Source organism: Pleurodeles waltl, chromosome 7 (assembly GCF_031143425.1).
Source record: "Pleurodeles waltl isolate 20211129_DDA chromosome 7, aPleWal1.hap1.20221129, whole genome shotgun sequence".
NCBI lineage: Eukaryota > Metazoa > Chordata > Amphibia > Caudata > Salamandridae > Pleurodeles > Pleurodeles waltl.
Window position 1 is genome coordinate 1,368,653,652 of NC_090446.1, and position 20,649 is coordinate 1,368,674,300.

Consider the following 20,649-nt stretch of genomic DNA (forward strand, 5'->3'; position numbering starts at 1 on the left):
ATTCCCCTAGGTCTCTAGTTTTCAGAAATGCACAGGTTTGGTAGGTTTCCCTAGGTGCCGGCTGAGCTAGAGGCCAAAATCTACAGGTAGGCACTTTGCAAAAAACAGCTCTGTTTTCTGTGATGTGTCCACGTTGTGTTTTGGGGCATTTCCTGTCGCGGGCGCTAGGCCTACCCACACAAGTGAGGTATCATTTTTATCGGGAGACTTGGGGGGACGCTGGGTGGAAGGAAATTTGAGGCTCCTCTCCGATTCCAGAACTTTCTGTCACCGAAATGTGAGGAAAACTTGTTTTTTTAGCCACTTTTTGAGGTTTGCAAAGGATTCTGGGTAACATAACCTGGTCAGAGCCCCGTGAGTCACCCCATCTTGGATTCCCCTAGGTCTCTAGTTTTCAAAAATGTACAGGTTTGGTAGGTTTCCCTAGGTGCCGGCTGAGCTAGAGGCCAAAATCTACAGGTAGGCACTTTGCAAAAAACAGCTCTTTTTTCTGTGATGTGTCCACGTTGTGTTTTGGGGCATTTCCTGTCGCGGGCGCTAGGCCTACCCACACAAGTGAGGTATCATTTTTATCGGGAGACTTGGGGGGACGCTGGGTGGAAGGAAATTTGAGGCTCCTCTCAGATTCCAGAACTTTCTGTTACCGAAATGTGAGGAAAACTTGTTTTTTTTAGCCACTTTTTGAGGTTTGCAAAGGATTCTGGGTAACAGAACCTGGTCAGAGCCCCGCGAGTCACCCCATCTTGGATTCCCCTAGGTCTCTAGTTTTCAAAAATGTACAGGTTTGGTAGGTTTCCCTATGTGCCGGCTGAGCTAGAGGCCATAATCCACAGGTAGGCACTTTGCAAAAAAACAGCTCTGTATTTTGTGAAAAAATGGGATGTGTCCACGTTGTGTTTTGGGGCATTTCCTGTCGCGGGCGCTAGGCCTACCCACACAAGTGAGGTATCATTTTTTTCGGGAGACTTGGGGGAACATAGAATAGCAAAACAAGTGTTATTGCCCCTTATCTTTCTCTACATTTTTTCCTTCCAAATATAAGAGAGTGTGTAAAAAAGACGTCTATTTGAGAAATGCCCTGCAATTCACATGCTAGTATGGGCACCTCGGAATTCAAAGATGTGCAAATAACCACTGCTCCTCAAAACCTTATCTTGATCCCATTTTGGAAATGCAAAGGTTTTCTTGATACCTCTTTTTCACTCCTCATATTTCAGCAAATGAATTGCTGTATACCCAGTATAGAATGAAAACCAACTGCAGGGTGCACCTCATTTATTGGCTCTGGGTACCTAGGGTTCTTGATGAACCTATAAGCCCTTTATATCCCCGCAACCAGAAGAGTCCAGCAGACAAAACGGTATATTGCTTTCAGAAATCTGACATCGCAGGAAAAAGTTACAGAGTAAAACATAAAGAAAAATGGCTGTTGTTTTCAGCTCAATTTCAATATTTTTTTATTTCAGCTGTTATTTTCTGTAGGAAAACCTTGTAGGATCTACACAAATGACCCCTTGCTGAATTCAGAATTTTGTCTAGGTTTCAGAAATGTTTAGCTTTCCGGGATCCAGCATTGGTTTCACACCCATTCCTGTCACTAACTGGAAGGAGGTTGAAAGCACCAAAAATAGTAAAAATGGGGTATGTCCCAGTAAAATGCCAAATTTGTGTTGGAAAATGTGGTTTTCTGATTCAAGTCTGCCCGTTCCTGAAAGGTGGGGAGATAGTGATTTCAGCACCAGAAACCCTTTGTTGATGGCATTTTCAGGGAAAAAACCACAAGCCTTCTTCGGAGGCCCTTTTTTCCCATTTTTTTGGAAAAAACTAAATTTTCACTGTATTTTGGCTATTTTCTTGGTCTCCTCCAGGGTGAACCACAAACTCTGGGTACCATTGGAATCCCTAGGATGTTGGAAAAAAAGGACGCAAATTTGGCGTGGTTAGCTTATGTGGACAAAAAGTTATGAAGCCCTAAGCGCGAACTACCCCAAATAGCCAAAAAAGGGCTCAGCACTGGGGGGGGAAAAGGCCCAGCAGCTAAGGGGTTAACAACGAAAGGATAACAAGCTTAGTTTATCACCCTTTCGTTGTTAAAGGATTTGCAGCGGCTGCTGGTGACGGCAGGGGGGTGGGTAGGTAGGTGGGGGGGGGGGTTAACCCTCCTCTGCCACAGTAGAGGCATTTAAGCTCCAGGAAGTCAGGTAGTGTGAATTCTTCACCCCCCAGGGGCTCCTGGCCCGCTGCTCTTTTCAAGCCTGTCTGAGTGAGCGTGTCTTTCGGGGGTGCAGACTCGCTGAGTGCGAGAGACTGCAAGCATGTGGTGCCCTCTGGCGGTCATAGGACCGCACGACGTGTGTCCTGGATGCTGCAGTATGCACTGAAGCAGAGGAGTGACCGTGCGTTCCTGCCACCGTGCTACAGGAAAATGGTGAATAATATTATACACAGTGTTAAATCAAGTGAATAACCCAATAAAAACACCAAGAAACATCTACAAAAATGGCCCAGAGGCTGGAGGCACTTATCTCGGGCTGCTGGAACAGCAAAGAAAGTGGAGGCAGCAAGAGAGTCAAGGGACTATGAAAAGGTTCCTGGCCGTGGATTGGACAGATTGTTTACTTGACTTTTTCCCAATGGTTCATGGGGAATGAAGCCCTGTTATGTTTTGATATGGCTGTTGTAAAAAATAAAGTGAAGAAAATACAGCATAATCTTCGCCTACGGGCCTGACATACAATCTGTTCTGTGTCGTCCTCTGCTCCCTGAGTGATCTGACCGAGTCAGTTGGTGAGATGACGGTACCACCATATTTTGTTATCCTATTATAAACACCTTTAATTCATCACTGTGGCTTCGTAGTCATTACTACAACCCCTCTTTCCATCTCTTGACATAAGGCCTGCTTTCGCTGAAAAATCATACCCTGAAATCAGACCCATACATTACCCAGACATTATCCCCAATATTGCAGACATGCACCAATCTCCACCCTTTAACCTTGAATAAAAGTCCATATGTGGTTATTGCATTTTATTGATTTGAGTTAGTTTGTCAACTGATTTCTGTGGGACGACTTCATGTTGTTAATTTTCGCAGATTATGGGTGTTGTCAGGCTATCAGAGAAGAGCTAAGTGTGGGTGCGCAAGATTAAAACAGGACCCTGCCAGAATGCAGATTTACGCACTGATGGAGATGCTGCAGGCAGGTAGCCACTAAACATTTTTTTGCCAATATTGAGTTTTTAGGTGGAAACTATTGTCTTAGAGGTGAACCCCTGTTAGGAACTATGCTGTGTTTGAGGTCAGCCATAAGTGTGGACCGAGCTCTTAACTGATACAGTTAGAACATTCAGACACACATGGCGTCACATCTTCCCTTTTACAAAAAACACAACGAAGTAAAACAATATGGCACATGTAAGTACACAATCTTGCTTATCGCGAAAGGAAACAAACATGAGCTTACTAGAAAATCTAAATACAGCTTCTACACAGAAGCCAGTCTCAGTACCTCAGTGCGATCAGTATCAATACCTATATACAAGAATTATTCATGTTTTCGCCGACAAATACACGCTCCCTGGCCCCACAGAATAACATACAGTTCGCTTACAAAGACCGTAAGACAATCCCTTTTGCCAGTGCCAGCTGGTTATACAATTCTGTAATGTGGTTTCTTTGTTGGCTTATGTCTGTGAGCATTACTATTAGGTTTGTCATTGGCTGTGAGGCATCCAAGTAGCTGGCAGTGGATATTCCACATTCAGCTGATTCGTCCTTTAACCGCTATCCAACATTTAACGACCAGAAAATAACACAATTCTCGTTTTGAAATCTGCTCTCTTGGTAAATTTTGATGGTGGCTCCTCTGGAGGTTGAATGCTTTCTTCAGAATGGCCTCACTTTATGAGAATGGTAGAGTGAGAAGAAAAACGAATTAGAAATGTGTAATGGTCCACTCCATAGCTAACATTGCAGTCACTTAGAGATGGCACTACATCTGTTGGTAGCTTGTTGATACTTTACAGAAGATGAAAATAGTGAATGCATATTCGTCCAAAGTTACCTTCAAAGGCACAAGGAAGCACCAATTGCAAGGCTCAAGTCCCCTCTTGATATTCTAGCCAGCAAAACCATCTATGTTTTACGTGTGGCTGAAAAGATACGCCTTTAATAGAAAACTGGTAAACCATGATCATTCATACAAATAAGGCATTCTTTCAGGATGAAGCCTATTTTGGGAAAGTTTGTAAGAGTTCTGTGTGGTAACCAAAGGCAAATGCCTTTCATAAGATTGGTTTCCAAATCCATCTTGTGTAAGGGGATGTATGGCTATATGCTCTAACATCACCCACCCCCCTCCAGAGAGGTGTCACTCACTAACCATCACGTATTGCAGAACTCGTGCTCTGGTTACTATACCCTAGCAGGAGCAAGTATCACAGGTGTCCAGGAGGCATATCTTATATATTGGGGAAGCAGATCCCTGTGAGATTAGAATCCCCACCATCTGCGGTACCTGCTCACCATGCCTTAGTTCTGTGTGGAGAGTAAGGCAGCGATCGGAGCCAACAGGCAAGGCCCTGCATGTTGGGGAGGAGCCCTTTAGAACACAACAGGGACAAGGAAAGAGAAGTAGGGAGTTGGGTGCAGGGTGTTAGCACCTGATTAAATGATAGATGCACCTGGGCATATGAAGCTGATGGGTTAATATGTATCACTTGCAAATTATTGACATTGAATATTTCATATCTGCTATCTTCCAGGCATGGCTTGATTCTCACAATAGAAGTTTTGGCCATTTTGTGAATGGAAAGTGGCTGAAGCCAGATGGCAGAAAGACGTACGCTACAAAAAACCCAGCTACAGGTGAGGAGCTAAAACATTGTTTACCTGCTTCTTCCATTGGGACATCGTTAGGAGAGTTCTTCTGACTGGTAGCTGAGTATGGCTATGTATTTCAGCCATCCTTCTGTATGTTAGCCAGTGCGATAGTCAGACTCTTATATTGTTGGCGTTATTTAGATATCTGTCTGCTTTATCCATGACTTCTGGAAATGCTGTGCTGCCAAATCCCATTTATGGGGCCAGAGGGCACACAGGGGTTACAGTGCCTCAACCATGGTGGTTGAGATCATTTGCCTTTATTGTCCTGAGGTTCCTCCTAGTATGGTTCTGCAAGCCGGGCCAAATAATAACCTTTCCACAATGGACTCTCTGGGTAAAGAGAGTGAGCAGTTGCAGGAATCGCAGGGATGTTCAATGGGAGGGCTCGAGCTCAACAATCAATGAGCAGTTCAATAAATTGATTGATAGGCTGAGTGCTTGTCATCTTAGAAATGCAGTCGCTTTATTACACAGTAGTACTGCTTCTAGCAGCTGAAACAATTTAGTACCTGTAGGCTCTATCTTGGCAGGCACTGTGCCCACCTGCTCCCTCACTGTACCAGGCTTCCGCCCTGGTTCTTGGGGGGGATATCAGGAGTAGCTTCAATCTGGCAGAAGTACAGTGTAATTTGCCCCCAGAACAGTATGTGCACTCAGTTTTGTTAGTCTCTTAACCACTCATGCATGGCTACAGCCCATCCGTTACATTGGTGTATGCCTGCGCGTTCCAATGAGTCGTAGGGCGCCGGCAGGCATTGCTCAGGTGTCTCCTCCCTCAGGCGCTGAGCCTCATTTAGGGCCAGATGTAGCAACCGTTTTGCATGGCGCAAACTGTGAAATTCGCAGTTTGCGCCATGCAAACCGGGCTTCGCGATGCACATTCCCATTTTGTGAGTCGGTACCGACTCGCAAAATGGGAATGCGACTTGCAAATAGGAAGGGGTGTTCCCTTCCTATTTGCGATTCGCACTGCGATGCAGAATTGCTTTGTGACCGCGGTCGCAAAGCAATCTGCAGTTAGCACCCATGTGAAGTGGGTGCTTGCTCATTCGCAAAATGGAAGGGGTCCCCATGGGACCCCTTCCCCTTTGTGAATGTTGCCAAAAATATTTTTTCAGAGCAGGCAGTGGTCCAATGGATCACTGCCTACTCTGAAAAAATGAAACCAAATGGTTTCATTTTTTCTTTTGTATTGCAACTCGTTTTCCTTTAAGGAAAACGGGCTGCAATACAAAAATAAAAACTGCTTTATTAAAAAAGCAGTCACAGACATGGAGGTCTGCTGTCTCCAGTGAGTGTTCCCTGTGAGTGCAGGGAATCGCAAGGGGTTCGCAAATTGCGACCTACCTCATTTATATTAATGAGTTGGGTCTTTGCGACCCCCTTGTGATTCGCAGATGTTGTCATGGACCCCCGCCATGAATGACGGGGGTTGGATATCATTCTACGATGAAGGTCATGCCCCGTTTCAGGATGTTGGTTAAGTTGTTGTAGTGTGCACACGGTAATCTTGCTTTCATTCTTATTCTGCTGCATAGAGGACTTCTCGAATTCCTTTACTTTATGTAAGTAAAATCTCCAAAAGGGCTTTGCTATCATGGTTGTTCTCTAGTTAATACCCTTCCTAATGCCATTGCTAAGACAGGTGATACCAAATAACCTTGCCTAGTTTCTTCCTACCAATGATGTCACTGAAAGCTTCCACTATTGGTTTTCATGTTCATGTCAGAAAATGTTAAAGTCCTTTGGACCAAGTAGACCTAGATTGTACCTCGTGAATGATGTGGTAAGATATGGGCTCTCTCCATTGGGCACTTGGTCTTCATCTCATTACAGAAGACTCTGCAGATCTTGGAGGGTTGCAGTTTTGCAGGCATAGCAAGTACCCCATCACACTGTTTCTTGTCTTTTACCCCTCTCTTAAGGAGCGACACTTGCCACAACACTTCAGGGGGAGGATGAAGACGTGGAGGCAGCCGTCGACGCTGCAAAGAAGGCGTTTGAGACGTGGAGTAAGCTCCCGTGCCACGTCCGGGCCCGGCACCTGTACAGGTGAGGAGGGTGTGGGCTCTAGGACCCCGATCTGTGACCCCTCCCTACCTAGGAAAGTACCTCACACCCCGACACCGCCTCTTCCGGCTCTAAAATCATTCCCATTGGATGGCGAGCGAATGGACACCTTCCTCTGGAACAATTCTGTGGCTAAACCTTGTTCTTACGTCCGGCTCTCATGCTGAAAAATGGTACGTGCCAGAGGAGATGCCTCTGTGGGCCCCCTCCATCGCTCTCATCTGTTTCATTTTAAGGTCAAAATTCATCTATGGGCATTGTGCCAGCTATTATCAGCTACTCCCTTTCTATCTGAAAGGTCATTTAACCTTCGCGGTAGCATTTACAAAACCGTAGTATTCCCATAGTTCAGTGTGAGTAATGGGGATGTGTCCCCCTCACACAGTGGTTTGTACTGCGTTTACTGTACTGAGACTACTAATAGGTCTGTCAGTGCTGCTTTTATCAGTAATTCACATGTCACGGTATGTGTGGTAGCACGGATTACTACCAGTGCTTTTAGTACTTCCAGTAATAGTACACCATGTACTACTGCTACCAGTGTACTATGCCTATACCATTATGTTATGTTGCTTTACTACGTAGTGTCTTAAGCTGCTGAAGACTGCTTCAACGTGCTAGAGCGCACTGATGGAATGAAGATCCTTTGTCTGGACAGAGAATAGTAGATAGAACAGGAGAGGGGGGGGGTGACAGGAGGAAGCCTTGTGCATGGAATCCCCCCCCCGCCCCCCCCTCACCCAGGCACTGATCTCCGCTCACTGGCCTCGACGATAATGCATTGGGTGCCACTGTCCATGTATTTTGTGGTAACTGTTAAACAGGAAGTTATCAGTGGAGTGCTGAGGCATCTGGGTGGAAATGAGGGATCAGGAAGGGGGCGGGTGGGTGGTAGCCACTCTGGTGGGTGTCATTGAGAGTAACTGGACCCTAACATTGTTCAGACTGATAGTATCCTGTTGGGGGGTCACTGGTGCAAGCGAGGAGCCCACAGAAGCGGGAGGATGCCCCCCTCTCACAGTTTGACAGCCAGCAGCAGTGTTGGGGTCAAAAGTTTTCCGCTGCCTCTCCCGGTGGGTACTTGTGTTCCCACTATAACCCTACTGTTACTGTAGGCCTTACTGCGAGCAGTAGTGCATCACACGCTCCTGCCCTCACTAGCTCCGGAGTTACCACTGTTAGCAGTTACCATGGCACCGCTCTGCTGCTACGACGATTACTATTATGAGACATACTCCAAGTGTTACAAGTAGCACCAGCAACTTCTAATACATGCTGGACAGAGCTCCGACTGGCTCCATTTTCTGCTGACCCCACGACCTTTGTTATTAATGCTGTTAGCAAGGAGAATCACTATAGGAAACCCGGATGTATTGGTCACTCTATGAAAAGCACTCAGTGGGTTGTAACTCAATAAATTCACCGAAAACAGTCTCTGCTTCCTCGTCCTTCATATGCCTGTTCTTATCTCTACACCCTCAACTACCCATCTCATGTATCTCTGCCTCTCAGTGTATCTTTCAGTTCTTGTCTCTGACTCCTCACCCATGCTGTTCACTGCATCATCCTCCCTGATGTCTCCCCCTCCCTCCGCGCAACCCTGTTGATGTGTTTCAGCCCCATCATGGTCAGTTTTCCCGGCCTGTTTCCCCTGCATGGCTAGACCTGTCCTTACGCATGCCTCAGTCTTTCCCCAGCTTAGGCACTACTGCTGTCACTGCTTCCCACCCCAGCACGGCGTGCTTATGTGTCTCTCTTTCACCCTCCAGCATTGCCCGCACCGTGCAGAAGCACCAGCGCCTGCTTAGTGTCCTGGAGAGCCTAGACAACGGCAAGCCTATCCGCGAGTCCAGAGACTGTGACCTGCCCCTGGTGGTGCGCCACTTCTACCACCACGCCGGCTGGGCCCAGCTCAGGGACACCGAGATGAGGGGCTGGAAGCCTCTGGGTGAGTCTTTGTAGCATATGGTGTCTTGTTCTCATAATTGTATTTACCTGTGCTTGTTGTTTCTTTCTTAGTTCCTACCTTCCCTTACTCATTGTTTATATTCAAGTTATTAGTTCTATATCGTTGGGGAAACAGAATCTTCCTTAAAAGGGTCTGGATTCCTGAGGGGCATTGCTAGACTGACCTTCAGCCAGATCAGATGTGTATGCCTGCCGTGGACTTACAATAAACATCATACTTGGAATTACCCACTCTCTGCGTGTGAGGAGTTCATCTTTCTTTCTTCCCCATACTACATTTTTGGTACCAGGAGTGGGGCACAGATTTCGTGGGAAAGAAAATACTATGGAGCAGTTTGGAGTTGAAACGGAGTCAACGAGTCCACCGACCAGCATATACATTGTGGCAGTGTAATTTGGCTCATCGTGATCGTCAGCATTCCGCACGTAAAGTTTGCGCAGCATTTAATTTTAATACGCCTTGTTTTGTTTCTGGCGTTAAATCTTACTGGTTTTGAAGGCGCGAGGATTGTTTTCTTTTGACTCTCCGTGCGTGAGTCACTTGCTTCAACAGTCTGCCTCGTTCTGGAGCGTCTGTCGTCACACGTTGTTGATTGGCTACGTAACGACGTTGCATGTTGTTTTAGTACCAACTTGGTTGCCTTGGAAACAGAGACGCCTATGTCCGACACTACGCTTCTGAGCTTTGGAAACTGGTCACCAAGGAAACGAAACGCGCGTAGGATTTTAGTTACAGTTTTCCAGCAACAAAGCGCTTGTTTAATACGCGCGTTTTGTTACAACGCACGTTTTGTTACATCGTGCAGGGATTTGTGTAAGTGAGGATTGAAACATCATTTAAAAATAAAAATAAAATAAAAAATAAAATAAATAATAATAAAAGAGAACATATTTATATTTAAAGCGAGCGACTTCTCCAACAAGAACATTAGTGTTATTTCAACAGCAATTTTGTGGAGAAAGTGTTTTTGGCTTTAGGAATTTGGGACTGAATTTATTTACAAGGCATCTCAGCTCCACCTTTGACTTTATTTTGTCATCATAATTATGGCGACCAGTAATTTAGCAGTTCAGGCTCCACCTTTCTTAACTAAAAGTGGAAAACCGGACATTAAATGGAGAGAATGGATAAGGATTTTTGAAAATTACTTGCTTGCTATTGATGCTAATGACTTTCCTCCCACCAGGAAGTTGTCCCTCTTATTTAATCATCTAGGTGTGGCCGGGCAGCGTGTTTTTGACAATTTACCTATTATCCCTCCACCAAATGAAAGTAGTGGCGGCACTACAATATGGAATGTTTATAATGAGGCGAAAGAAAGAATTGGGAAGCAGTTCTCGGATGAATACAATGTTTTATTAGAAAGGTTCAACTTCGCAATGTGCAAGCAGTCTATGGATGAGACAGTGGATGAATTTGTGGCTAATTTGCGTTTGCTGGCTGCGAGATGTGATTTTGGTTCTCATGTAGACATGCATATTAGAGACCAGTTTGTGTTCCACTGTTATTCAAAAAAGATTCAAGAACGGTTATTAGCGTGTCACAATCCTTCCTTAGAGGAAACATTAGACATAGCTAAAGCTGTTGAGAGATCCATTGTTACCTCTAAAGTGGTATCCGGACACTCAGAGAATGTAGGGGTTAATCAGTTAATAGAAAACTCTGAAGTTAACTATATTAAGGAGAGAACTACAAAATTTAATAAGAACACACTACTGTGTTTCCGCTGTGGGTCACGCAATCACCTAAGCAACAACCAGTTGTGCCCAGCTTTGGGCAAGAAATGCTTAAAATGTCAAATAATTTGTCATTTCCAAGTTGTTTGCAGGCAGCCTAACCGTTCTTACAAACCTAGTGGCAGTAGCATGAAAGTAAAAGTTAACATGTGTATTCCAAAGGTGAACAGTCTGATGATGTAGATGACTGTGCTACTAACCTATCTAATGTTGTTCTAACAGTGGATATTGCCACTGTTAGAAATATCAAGGGACCCATCTGTCAAGCAGTTATTGACTCAGTTGAACTTTCTGTCATGGCTGACTCTGGCTCACCTGTCACCATTATTGCAGATGTCATTTACCGTAGATAATGGCCAACTACGAAAGTATTGAATGATGCCGACATTAGCCCCAAAGCTTTTGGAGATCATGACATTGAGCTCTTAGGGTATTTTTGTCCTCTTTATCTATTTTAGGTAGAAGCACTATGACCAAAATATACGTGGCAGTGGATGGCAGAGATATCATAGGATGAAAAGATCTTGCAAAGTTGGGCATAGTATTACGTCCCGGCTTTGACAATCCCATAGTTTTAGGAGAAATGCCTATAGAAGTGTCATTAATCAGTTTACCTGTTACCAACATCTCAGAGTCTTTTACAATTAAATATCCTGAGGTATTTGCTGATGTAATTGGAGTTGTCAAAGGTTTTGAACATTGTATCAGACTTAAGGATGGAGCTGTTCCCGTTTCACATAAGGTAAGACCTATTCCTATCTCTGTGAAAGGGCAGCTCAAAGATCTCTTAGAAAAACTGGTCCAAGACGGCATCATAACCCCCACAGACTCCTCTGAGTGGGTTTCGCCCATTGTCCTCACGAAGAAGAAGAATGGGGATTTGAGGTTATGCGTGGATTTAAGATCATTGAATAAAAATATTATCATTGGCTGTCATCCCCTTCCTCGTATACAAGAGATGATTGCTAGTTTGGGCACCTCAAAAGTTTTCTCCACTATTGACTTACACTCTGCATATCATCAAATTGCTCTTAGTCTTGATTCTCAGGAAATCACTACTTTTGTGACTCCTTTTGGGGCATATAAATATCTTAGACTTCCTTTTGGACTAGCTTCTGCAGTGAGTGTTTTTCAAATGTTAATGGATTCCTTGTTTGGCGATTTTGAGAACGTATGTGCCTTTCAGGATGACATTTTGATTCACACTAAAGACATGGAAGAACATGTTGTTATCTTAGACAAAGTGTTCTCTATACTCAAAGATTGTGGTATCACGATCAAGAGAGAGAAGTGTACATTTTTGGTTCAGAGTGTAGAATACTTAGGACACTCTATTTCTTCTGATGGCATTAAGCCCAAACAGGGAAATCTGGAAGCTATCACAAATCCGCCTTGCCCATCGAATAAAGATGAGCTACGCTCATTTCTAGGTCTTTGTGAATACTATTCAAGGTTTGTTGATGGTTATGCAATGATAGTACAACCCCTTAGAAATCTGTTGAAGAAAGGCAGTAAGTTTGAATGGGGTGAACAAGTGATGGCAGCATTTAACGCTATTAAAAAACTAGTATTATCTGCTCCGGCTTTGAAGCCGTTTATACCCTCAGCTAAATCCTTTGTAGCGGTGGATGCTAGTATGAAAGGCTTGGGGGCGGTCTTTGGCCAATGGGTGGAAGGACAAGAACACACTATCGCTTTTGCCTCAAGATCTCACTCAGAAGCTGAGATCAACTACAGCACCATTGAGAGAGAGGCCCTCGCCTGCATCTGGGCAGTATGTAAGTTTAAGACCTATATTTGGGGTATGGCCTGTACACTGTACACGGATCACAAGCCACTTGTATTCCTAATGGATGGGAAGGGCTTAGGTAAGGCCTCTTCAAGATTAGTAAGACTGTTGTCTCAGTTGCAAGAGTTCAACTTAGAGGTAAGATACCTTCCTGGAGGGAAAAATGTTAGGGCGGATTGCCTCTCCAGGTTGCCTTTACCCCTGTCTGATACAGAGCATGAGGACACGGAGTGTGTAATTGGTGCAGTAGACGTGGTTTCAGCTTACGAAGGTTTATTTTCTGAGCAGGATTGGAATTCTGCCATGTCAAGAGATTCTGTTTTGTCAGAGGTGATGTTTCATGTTACTCATGGTTGGCCTAAAAATCAGAAATTCAGTGGGGAACTTAACACCTATCGCCAACTAGCTGCTGAATTGTCGTGTGAGAATGGTGTGTGTATGAGAGGCCCTGTTTGCATTCCCCCTTACGACTTGAGGCCATTTCTTATAAAAGCTGCTCATGAGGGGCATTTAGGTATTTCAGCTACTTGTAGAAGGTTAAAGGAAAAGTACTGGTGGCCATGTTTAGGCAAACAAGTATTGAATTTTGTGGACCAGTGCACTTTTTGTGTAGTGTCTGATAAGCATTGGAAGTGCCATAATGAACCCTTGCACAATATTCCTTTTCCCAATGGCGCTTGGGAAAGTATTGCTATAGATTTTTCAGGTCCCTTCAACGTCCTGCCTAGAAATATGAGACATATGATTGTTGCTATTGATTATTTTTCTAAATGGATATACTACACTTTTGTGGCACATGCTGACACAGAATCTGTAATTTCATTTTTATCATCTCTATTCTTTTTGGAAGGCCCACCATCCAACATTGTCACTGACAATGGGGTACAGTTAATCTCCAGCAAAATAGAAAACTTCTTGCTCAAATTTAACATAAAACACTCATGTGTGGCTTTGTACAGTCCAACTTCTAACGGACTTGTGGAGAGAGCTAATCGGATTCTTAAAGAGGGCATTCAAACAGCCATTGCAACCAATTGCAATGTGAAAGAATTCTTAAATGAGAAACTATGGGCATATTTGAATACACCGCATTCCACCACAGGTTGTTCGCCTTTTGTATTACTCAGAGGGAGGGAATCTAGATCTAAATTAACACCTTCATGGATGGCCTCCTTTCACAAGGGTGTGAATGTTGACGTTAAAGAGCTGAAACAGAAAGTTTCTGAAAAACAATTTGTCCAGAAGCGTGACTATGATTCTCGGAAAAATGTGAGTGAGGTAATGGTTAGTGTGAATGACTGGGTATTGATCAAGAAACCGTGTAGGGTATCCAAAGGAGCATCGAAATATTCGTTACCTGTTAAAGTTGTAAGAGTTTCAAAATCTCCTGTGTTGCTGGAAGGCAAGGGGTGGTGGAACAAAAACTCCATTGTTCCGATTTCCTCTTCGCAAGCTGACATTTTCAAACAAGTCAATGCTGGACGTGAAGATGATACCAATTCTAGTGCTGCGTTCATCGACAGTTCTACTAAAGACAGGATGTCCAAACACACACAGAATGATTCCAGCTACCAAGCACGTACTTCTTGTCATATTCTGGAGAGAGAGGATGATCCTGGTTCTTATTCTTTGTTGTGCCCAGCTCATGAACCACTGCGTACACACAGCCATAGACTGGATTCTTCGTTGTGCCCAGCTCCTGAACCACTGCGTACACGCAGCCATAGACTGGTTAAACTCCCTTCAAAATACAATGATTATCTTTTAAATTAAAGCATGTATATCTTGTATTTTGTTCTCATAATGGTATCTTGTTCTCATAATTGTATTTACCAGTCCATTTTTCCGATTTCCTCTTCGCAAGCTGACATTTTCAAACAAGTCTATGCTGGACGTGAAGATGATACCAGTTCTAGTGCTGCGTTCATCGACAGTTCTACTAAAGACAGGATGTCCAATCACACACAGAATGATTCCAGCTACCAAGCACGTACTTCTTGTCATAATCTGGAGAGAGAGGATGATCCTGGTTCTTATTTTTCGTTGTGCCCAGCTCCTGAACCACTGCGTACACGCAGCTATAGACTGGATTCTTCGTTGTGCCCAGCTCCTGAACCACTGCGTACACGCAGCTATAGACTGGTTAAACTCCCTTCAAAATACAATGATTATCTTTTAAATTAAAGCATGTATATCTTGTATCTTGTTCTCATAATGGTATCTTGTTCTCATAATTGTATTGTTCAGCATTCCGTCCATCACTTGTTGTTTTTGCTTTGTCGCCCTAAGTGGGAAGGGTATGCCCAGACGTGGGTCCCGTGCTTCCCATGCCACTGGATTCAAGCTAGCCTGGCTGATGAGGGCTGAAACCCCGAAACCGGTCCCAGGATGCTTGTTTCCAGTCCAGTGAGGACCTGGCTTGGCAGTTCGGGCTGGACTGTTCCCATGAGGAACAGGGTCAAGACTGATTTGCATATGGCTGGGTCCAAACTGGGGTGGCATGGTGAGCAAAAGAACAATGGATTAAATCCAGATCTGTGACTGGGGGTGAGTGTTTGACAATGTTCTGCATTCCGTCCATCACTTGTTGTTTTTGCTCATAATTGTATTTACCTGTGCTTGTTGTTTTCCTTTTGCTTTGTGGAGGGGGAAGATGATGTAGCATATGGTATCTTGTTCTCGTAATTGTATTTACCTGTGCTTGTTGTTTCTTTCTTAGTTCCTACCTTCCCTTACTCATTGTTTATATTCATGTTATTAGTTCTATATCGTTGGGGAAACAGAATCTTCCTTAATAGGTTCTGGATTCCTGAGGGGCATTGCTAGACTGACCTTCAGCCAGATCAGATGTGTATGCCTGCCGTGGACTTACAATAAACATCATACTTGGAATTACCCACTCTCTGCGTGTGAGGAGCTCATCTTTCTTTCTTCCCCATGCTACAGTCTTTCTTCTGTTTCCTCTGTGGCGCAATATGTGGACCACGAGGACAAGAGCTAACTGTTTGTGCTTTTCTAACTGAAAGTTGCAGTTTTCTAAAATCTTGTTGTAATGCCAGCACCCATCTCGCGTAAGTTACGGCACCATCTATAATATTCTCATGATCGTCATGCAATAAGAACTTCTCAGGCTCCTCAAACCATCAGCAGATCCTGAAACTCTCTCTACCAAGCCCAAGATTCCTCAGTTCCATGAGCTGAACATGCTTAGTACATGATCTATGTTCAGCTTCACTCTCTGCTGCTTCTTTCATTTCAGTCTGTCCCCATCATCCCACCCTCCTGTGGCTATTGTCCCTTCAGGTGCTGCCATCTACCTTTGGTAGTTGTGGTCTCCACACACTCTCCGGGACACACTGCTCACTCAGCATCTACAAACTGCTTTCCAAATTCCCATCACTCGTAGAGTGGAACTTCTTCCCAACAATGCACTCTTTCCTTTCACCACTGTTACATTCTCTGCCATTCTACAAATATGTAAGTTACAAATGCTTTTTATATGCGGTTGTCCACTGCCACCGGTGGCACCACTGACACTCTCTGAGGTCTTACCTCCCCTAAAAGATGTGTCCATATTGTTCGAGCCATCAAGCGTGGCTGTGGTCACATAGAAAGGGATCAGTGGCAAGAAATATTATATAGCACGTATACCTGCGTTAGTTGTAGCTGACAAAGTAAGACTTGAGATGCAAGTGGTATAACATGTCCTGGGAGCCAATTCGACATGTTTCAACATGCCGCTTGTATGTAATTGCCAGGTTACATGTTTGAACCTGCCGACTCTGGCAGCAGCCAGTCTGTTGCTTTTTTCTTTTGACTCAGTGTACTCAGTGCTTAATTTGTAAATAAAAATGTGCTGGTGCCCAAAGCCCTCCTCTTAAACATGCGGCTGGAGCAATTAAATGTGTGAACACGGAATACTGAGGCGGCGTAATCCTGAAGCCACCTCGGGCCTCTTCAATCCATTTAAAGCCACTCCCTGCCCCTTCAGCTCAGCCTTGCAGCTTTCTCCCATTGTGACGCTTTTTCGTTTTTGTCTTTCTCATATGTGTCTTTTGCTCGCAGTAAATGGTTGAGGCTAAAAAATAAAAGTGCCGGCCCTCAAAAATAAGCACTAAACACAAATTAACCACAGAGTGTACTGTTGCAGACTTAGACCAACCATCAAATCAAATCAAATCATTAACATTTATAAAGCGCGCTACTCACCTGTGCGGGTCTCAAGGCGCTAGGGGGAAGAGGGTTACTGCTGCTCGAAGAGCCAGGTCTCGAGGAGTCTCCGGAATGCGGAGTGGTCCTGGGTGGTCCTGAGGCTGGTGGGGAGGGTGTTCCAGGTCTTGGCTGCCAGGTAGGAGAAAGACCTCCCACCCGCCATGGAGCGGCGGATGCGAGGGACGGCAGCGAGCACGAGGCCAGTGGAACGGAGGAGACGGGTGGGGGCGTAGAAGCTGAGGCGTCTGTTGAGGTATTCAGGTCCCTTGTCGTGGAGGGCTTTGTGTGCGTGGGTGAGAAGTCGGAAGGTGATCCTTTTGCTTACTGTGAGCCAATGCAGGTGTCTCAGGTGTGCGGAGATGTGGCTGTTGCGGGGTACGTCGAGGATGAGGCGGGCGGAGGCGTTTTGAATACGTTGCAGACGTTTTGGGAGTTTTGCGGTGGTCCCAGCATAAAGGGTGTTGCAGTAGTCCAGGCGGCTAGTGACTAGGGCGTGGGTCACGGTTTTTCTGGTGTCGGTGGGGATCCAGCGGAAGATCTTGCAGAGCATGCAGAGGGTGAGGAAGCAGGAGGAGGACACGGCGTTGACTTGTTTGGTCATGGTGAGCAGAGGGTCCAAGATGAAGCCGAGGTTGCGGGCATGGTCTGAGGGGGTTGGTGCGGTTCCAAGGGCCGTGGGCCACCAGGAGTCGTCCCATGCGGTTGGGGTGTTGCCGAGGATGAGGACTTCCGTTTTGTCAGAGTTCAGTTTTAGCCGGCTGAGCCTCATCCAATCTGCGACGTCCTTCATGCCATCTTGTAGGTTGGTTCTTAGCGCTGACGGGGTCCTTGGTGAGGGAAAGTATAAGTTGAGTGTCGTCGGCGTAGGAGGTGATGATGATGTTGTGCTTGCGTACGATGTCGGCGAGGGGGCTCATGTAGACATTGAAGAGTGTCGGGCTGAGCGAGGAGCCTTGAGGGACGCCGCAGATGATCTCGGTGGGGTCTGAGCGAAAAGGTGGGAGGTAGACTCTTTGAGAGCGGTTGGAGAGGAAGGAGGCGATCCAGTCCAGGGCCTGGCCTTGGATCCCGGTGGAGCGGAGGCGGGTTATTAGGGTGCGGTGACAGACGGTGTCGAAGGCAGCCGAGAGGTCGAGGAGGATGAGGGCGACTGTTTCACCGTTGTCCATCAGGGTTCTGATGTCGTCTGTGACTGAGATGAGGGCGGTTTCAGTGCTGTGGTTGGTACGGAATCCGGATTGTGAAGGGTCGAGAAGGTTGTTGTCTTCCAGGAAGTTGGTAAGCTGTTTGTTGACGGTCTTCTCTATTACCTTGGCAGGGAAGGGGAGGAGCGAGATGGGGCGGAAGTTCTTCAGGTCGCTTGGGTCAGCCGTAGGTTTCTTTAGTAGGGCGTTGACTTCGGCGTGTTTCCAGCTTTCGGGGAAGGTAGCAGATGAAAAAGAGGAGTTGATGATGATCTGGAGGTGCGGGGCGATGATGTCGTCGGCTTTATTGAAGATGAAGTGAGGGCAGGGGTTCGAGGGGGCGCCGGAATGGATAGAGTTCATGGTGGTTTTGGTTTCTTCAGTGTTGATGTGGGTCCAAGCGTTGAGGGTGATGGCAGGGGGTGTGGGTTCGGTGTTGCTTGGCTGGGTTTGGTGTCCGAAGCTGTCGTGGAGGTCGGTGATCTTGCGATGGAAGAAGGTGGCGAGGGAGTTGCACAGGTCTTGTGAGGGCGTGATGGCGTTGGGGTTGGAGAACTCTTTAACGATGCTGAAGAGTTCTCTGTTGTTGTGGCTGTTTTTGTCCAGTCTGTCGGTGAAGAAATTCCTTTTGGCTGCGCGGATCAGATGGTGGTGTTCGCGAGTCGCGTTCTTGAGGGCGGTCATGTTGTCAGCGGTGTGGTCCTTGCGCCAGGCTTTCTCGAGGGCGCGACAGGTTTTCTTCGATTCCTTAAGGGTGTCAGAGAACCAGAGAGGTTTTTTGGTGTTGGCCTGTCGATGCGTGCGTCTGAGGGGAGCAAGGTTGTCTGCGCAGTTGGTGATCCAGTTCGTGAGGCTGAGGGCTGCGTCGTTGGGGTCGTCGGTGGTGAGGGTAGGTTGGTTGACGGTGAGCGCGGAGAAGAGCTGTTCTTCAGAGATTTTGTTCCACTGTCGACGAGGGATGGGTTGAGTGCGGAGGTGGCGGATCTCGCGTCGGAATGTGAAGTGGACACAGCTGTGGTCGGTCCAGTGTAGAGCGGAGGCGTGGCTGAAGGAGACGTGTTTGCTGGCGGAGAAGATGGGGTCAAGCGTGTGTCCGGCGATGTGGGTGGGGGTGTTCACCAGTTGCTTGAGGCCGAGGTTGGCGAGGTTGTCGAGCAGGGCGGTGGTGTTGGGGTCGTTGTTGTGTTCCAGATGGAAGTTGAGGTCGCCTAGGAGGATGTAGTCCGGCGAGGCGAGGGCGTGCGGGGAGACGAAGTCGGTGATGGAGTCGCTGAAAGGGGCGCGCGGTCCGGGGGGACGGTAGATGAGGGATCCTCTGAGGGTGGTCCTGGAGTCGGTGCGAATCTGGAAATGCAGGTGTTCTGCGGCGAGGGGGGTGTCTTCGGTGGAGGTGGTGACGCTGATGGAGTCTTTGAAGACGATGGCGATTCCTCCTCCTACTTGGTTGGTGCGGTCTTTCCTGGAAATCTTGTAGCCTTCGGGGATGGCTATGGCGATGTCTGGGGCCGAAGAGGCGTTCATCCAGGTCTCCGTGATGAAGGCGATGTCCAGTGCTGTGGAGTCCAGGAGGTCCCAGAGTTCAACGGTGTGCTTGTGGACGGATCGAGCGTTGACCAGGATGCATTTGAGGTGGTTGATGGCGCGTGGGCTGGTGGTCATGGTAGTTGCGTGGTGGAAGATACGTTTGCAGGAGTGGCAGGCGAAAGGTCCATGGGTACGTTTTGGGCTAGCTTGGAAGCAGGTGTTGGAGCGACCTGGGTTGAGGGCGTGGAGGGTGGTGGGGTCGTAGCGGAGCAGAGGGGCTTGGGAGTGCTGAGGACCAGGGGTCGTGGCGCTGGGCGCGGGCCAGGCAGGGACGGGCGCCAGCGGCCCGGTCGCGCAGCGGCCGCCATAAGAGGGAGGAGGGGGGGGAGGGGTCAGCTGGGGGCGAATGGGAGCTGGGGGGCGGGGGCGTGCAGGAGGTGGCGGTGGGAAAGCGGAGGGAGGGAGGACAGGTAGAGGGGAGAAGAGCTGGGGGAGGGGGGTTAAGGGTGGTGGGGGTGAGTTTTAGGAAGTTTAGGGAGAGAGATAGGAGTAAGGTTGGGAAGATAGGGGAGGGGGGTTGTAGAGGTGGGTGAGAGGTAGAGGTAAAGGATAGGAAGATAGGGGTGGTAACAGAGGGGGTGGCGAGTGGGGGGGGAAAGATAGAGAGATAGGTAGTAAGGAGGAGGTGGTGAGTGAGGGAGACAGAGAGATAGAGAGATAGGTAGATAGAGATGGGGGTAGATAGGGGTGATAGAGAGGGGGAGAGACGAGTCAGGAGCGGGAAGAACCAGGGAGTAGGTAGCAGTTAGCTCTGTTGGGAAACCGAGCTAACAGAGGAAGAGGAGTGGGGAGCAGGAGGGAAAGAAGAGAACAGGAGGAACAGAAGACGGAAGAACGGAAGACAGAAGACCACAGAAGAAGAACAGAAGACAGAGGAGCCGAAGAACAGAAGACAGAAGACCACAGAAGAAGAGGAGCCGAATACACAGAAGACAGAAGGCCACAGAAGAAACTACAGAAGAAGAGGAGCGCAGAGGACAGAAAAGTACAGATGAAGGTGAAGAAGAGGAGAGCAGAAGACAGAAGAATACAGATGAAGGTGAAGAAGAGGAGCGCAGAAGACAGAAGAATACAGATGAAGGTAAAGAAGAAGAGGGGCGGCGAGCAGCAGAGGAAGGAGCCAAGAAGAGGGACAGAGAAGAAGAGGCACACGCGGGTCGCGGTGCAAAGGAGAGAGAGAGAGAAGCACACAGATGAAGAGAGAAGACGGGGAGCAGG

General features: G+C 46.9%; 1 protein-coding gene across 1 annotated transcript in view; it reads left to right on the top strand.

The window, feature by feature from the left end:
- The window catches only part of ALDH16A1 (aldehyde dehydrogenase 16 family member A1), a 483,909-nt gene that overhangs the window by 37,530 nt on the left and 425,730 nt on the right, over positions 1-20,649 (top strand). The window contains exons 2-4 of the mRNA XM_069200818.1: positions 4,767-4,869; positions 6,813-6,939; positions 8,727-8,905. Coding sequence (XP_069056919.1) covers positions 4,767-4,869; positions 6,813-6,939; positions 8,727-8,905 — 409 coding nt within the window. The remainder of the gene's footprint in view (positions 1-4,766; positions 4,870-6,812; positions 6,940-8,726; positions 8,906-20,649) is intronic.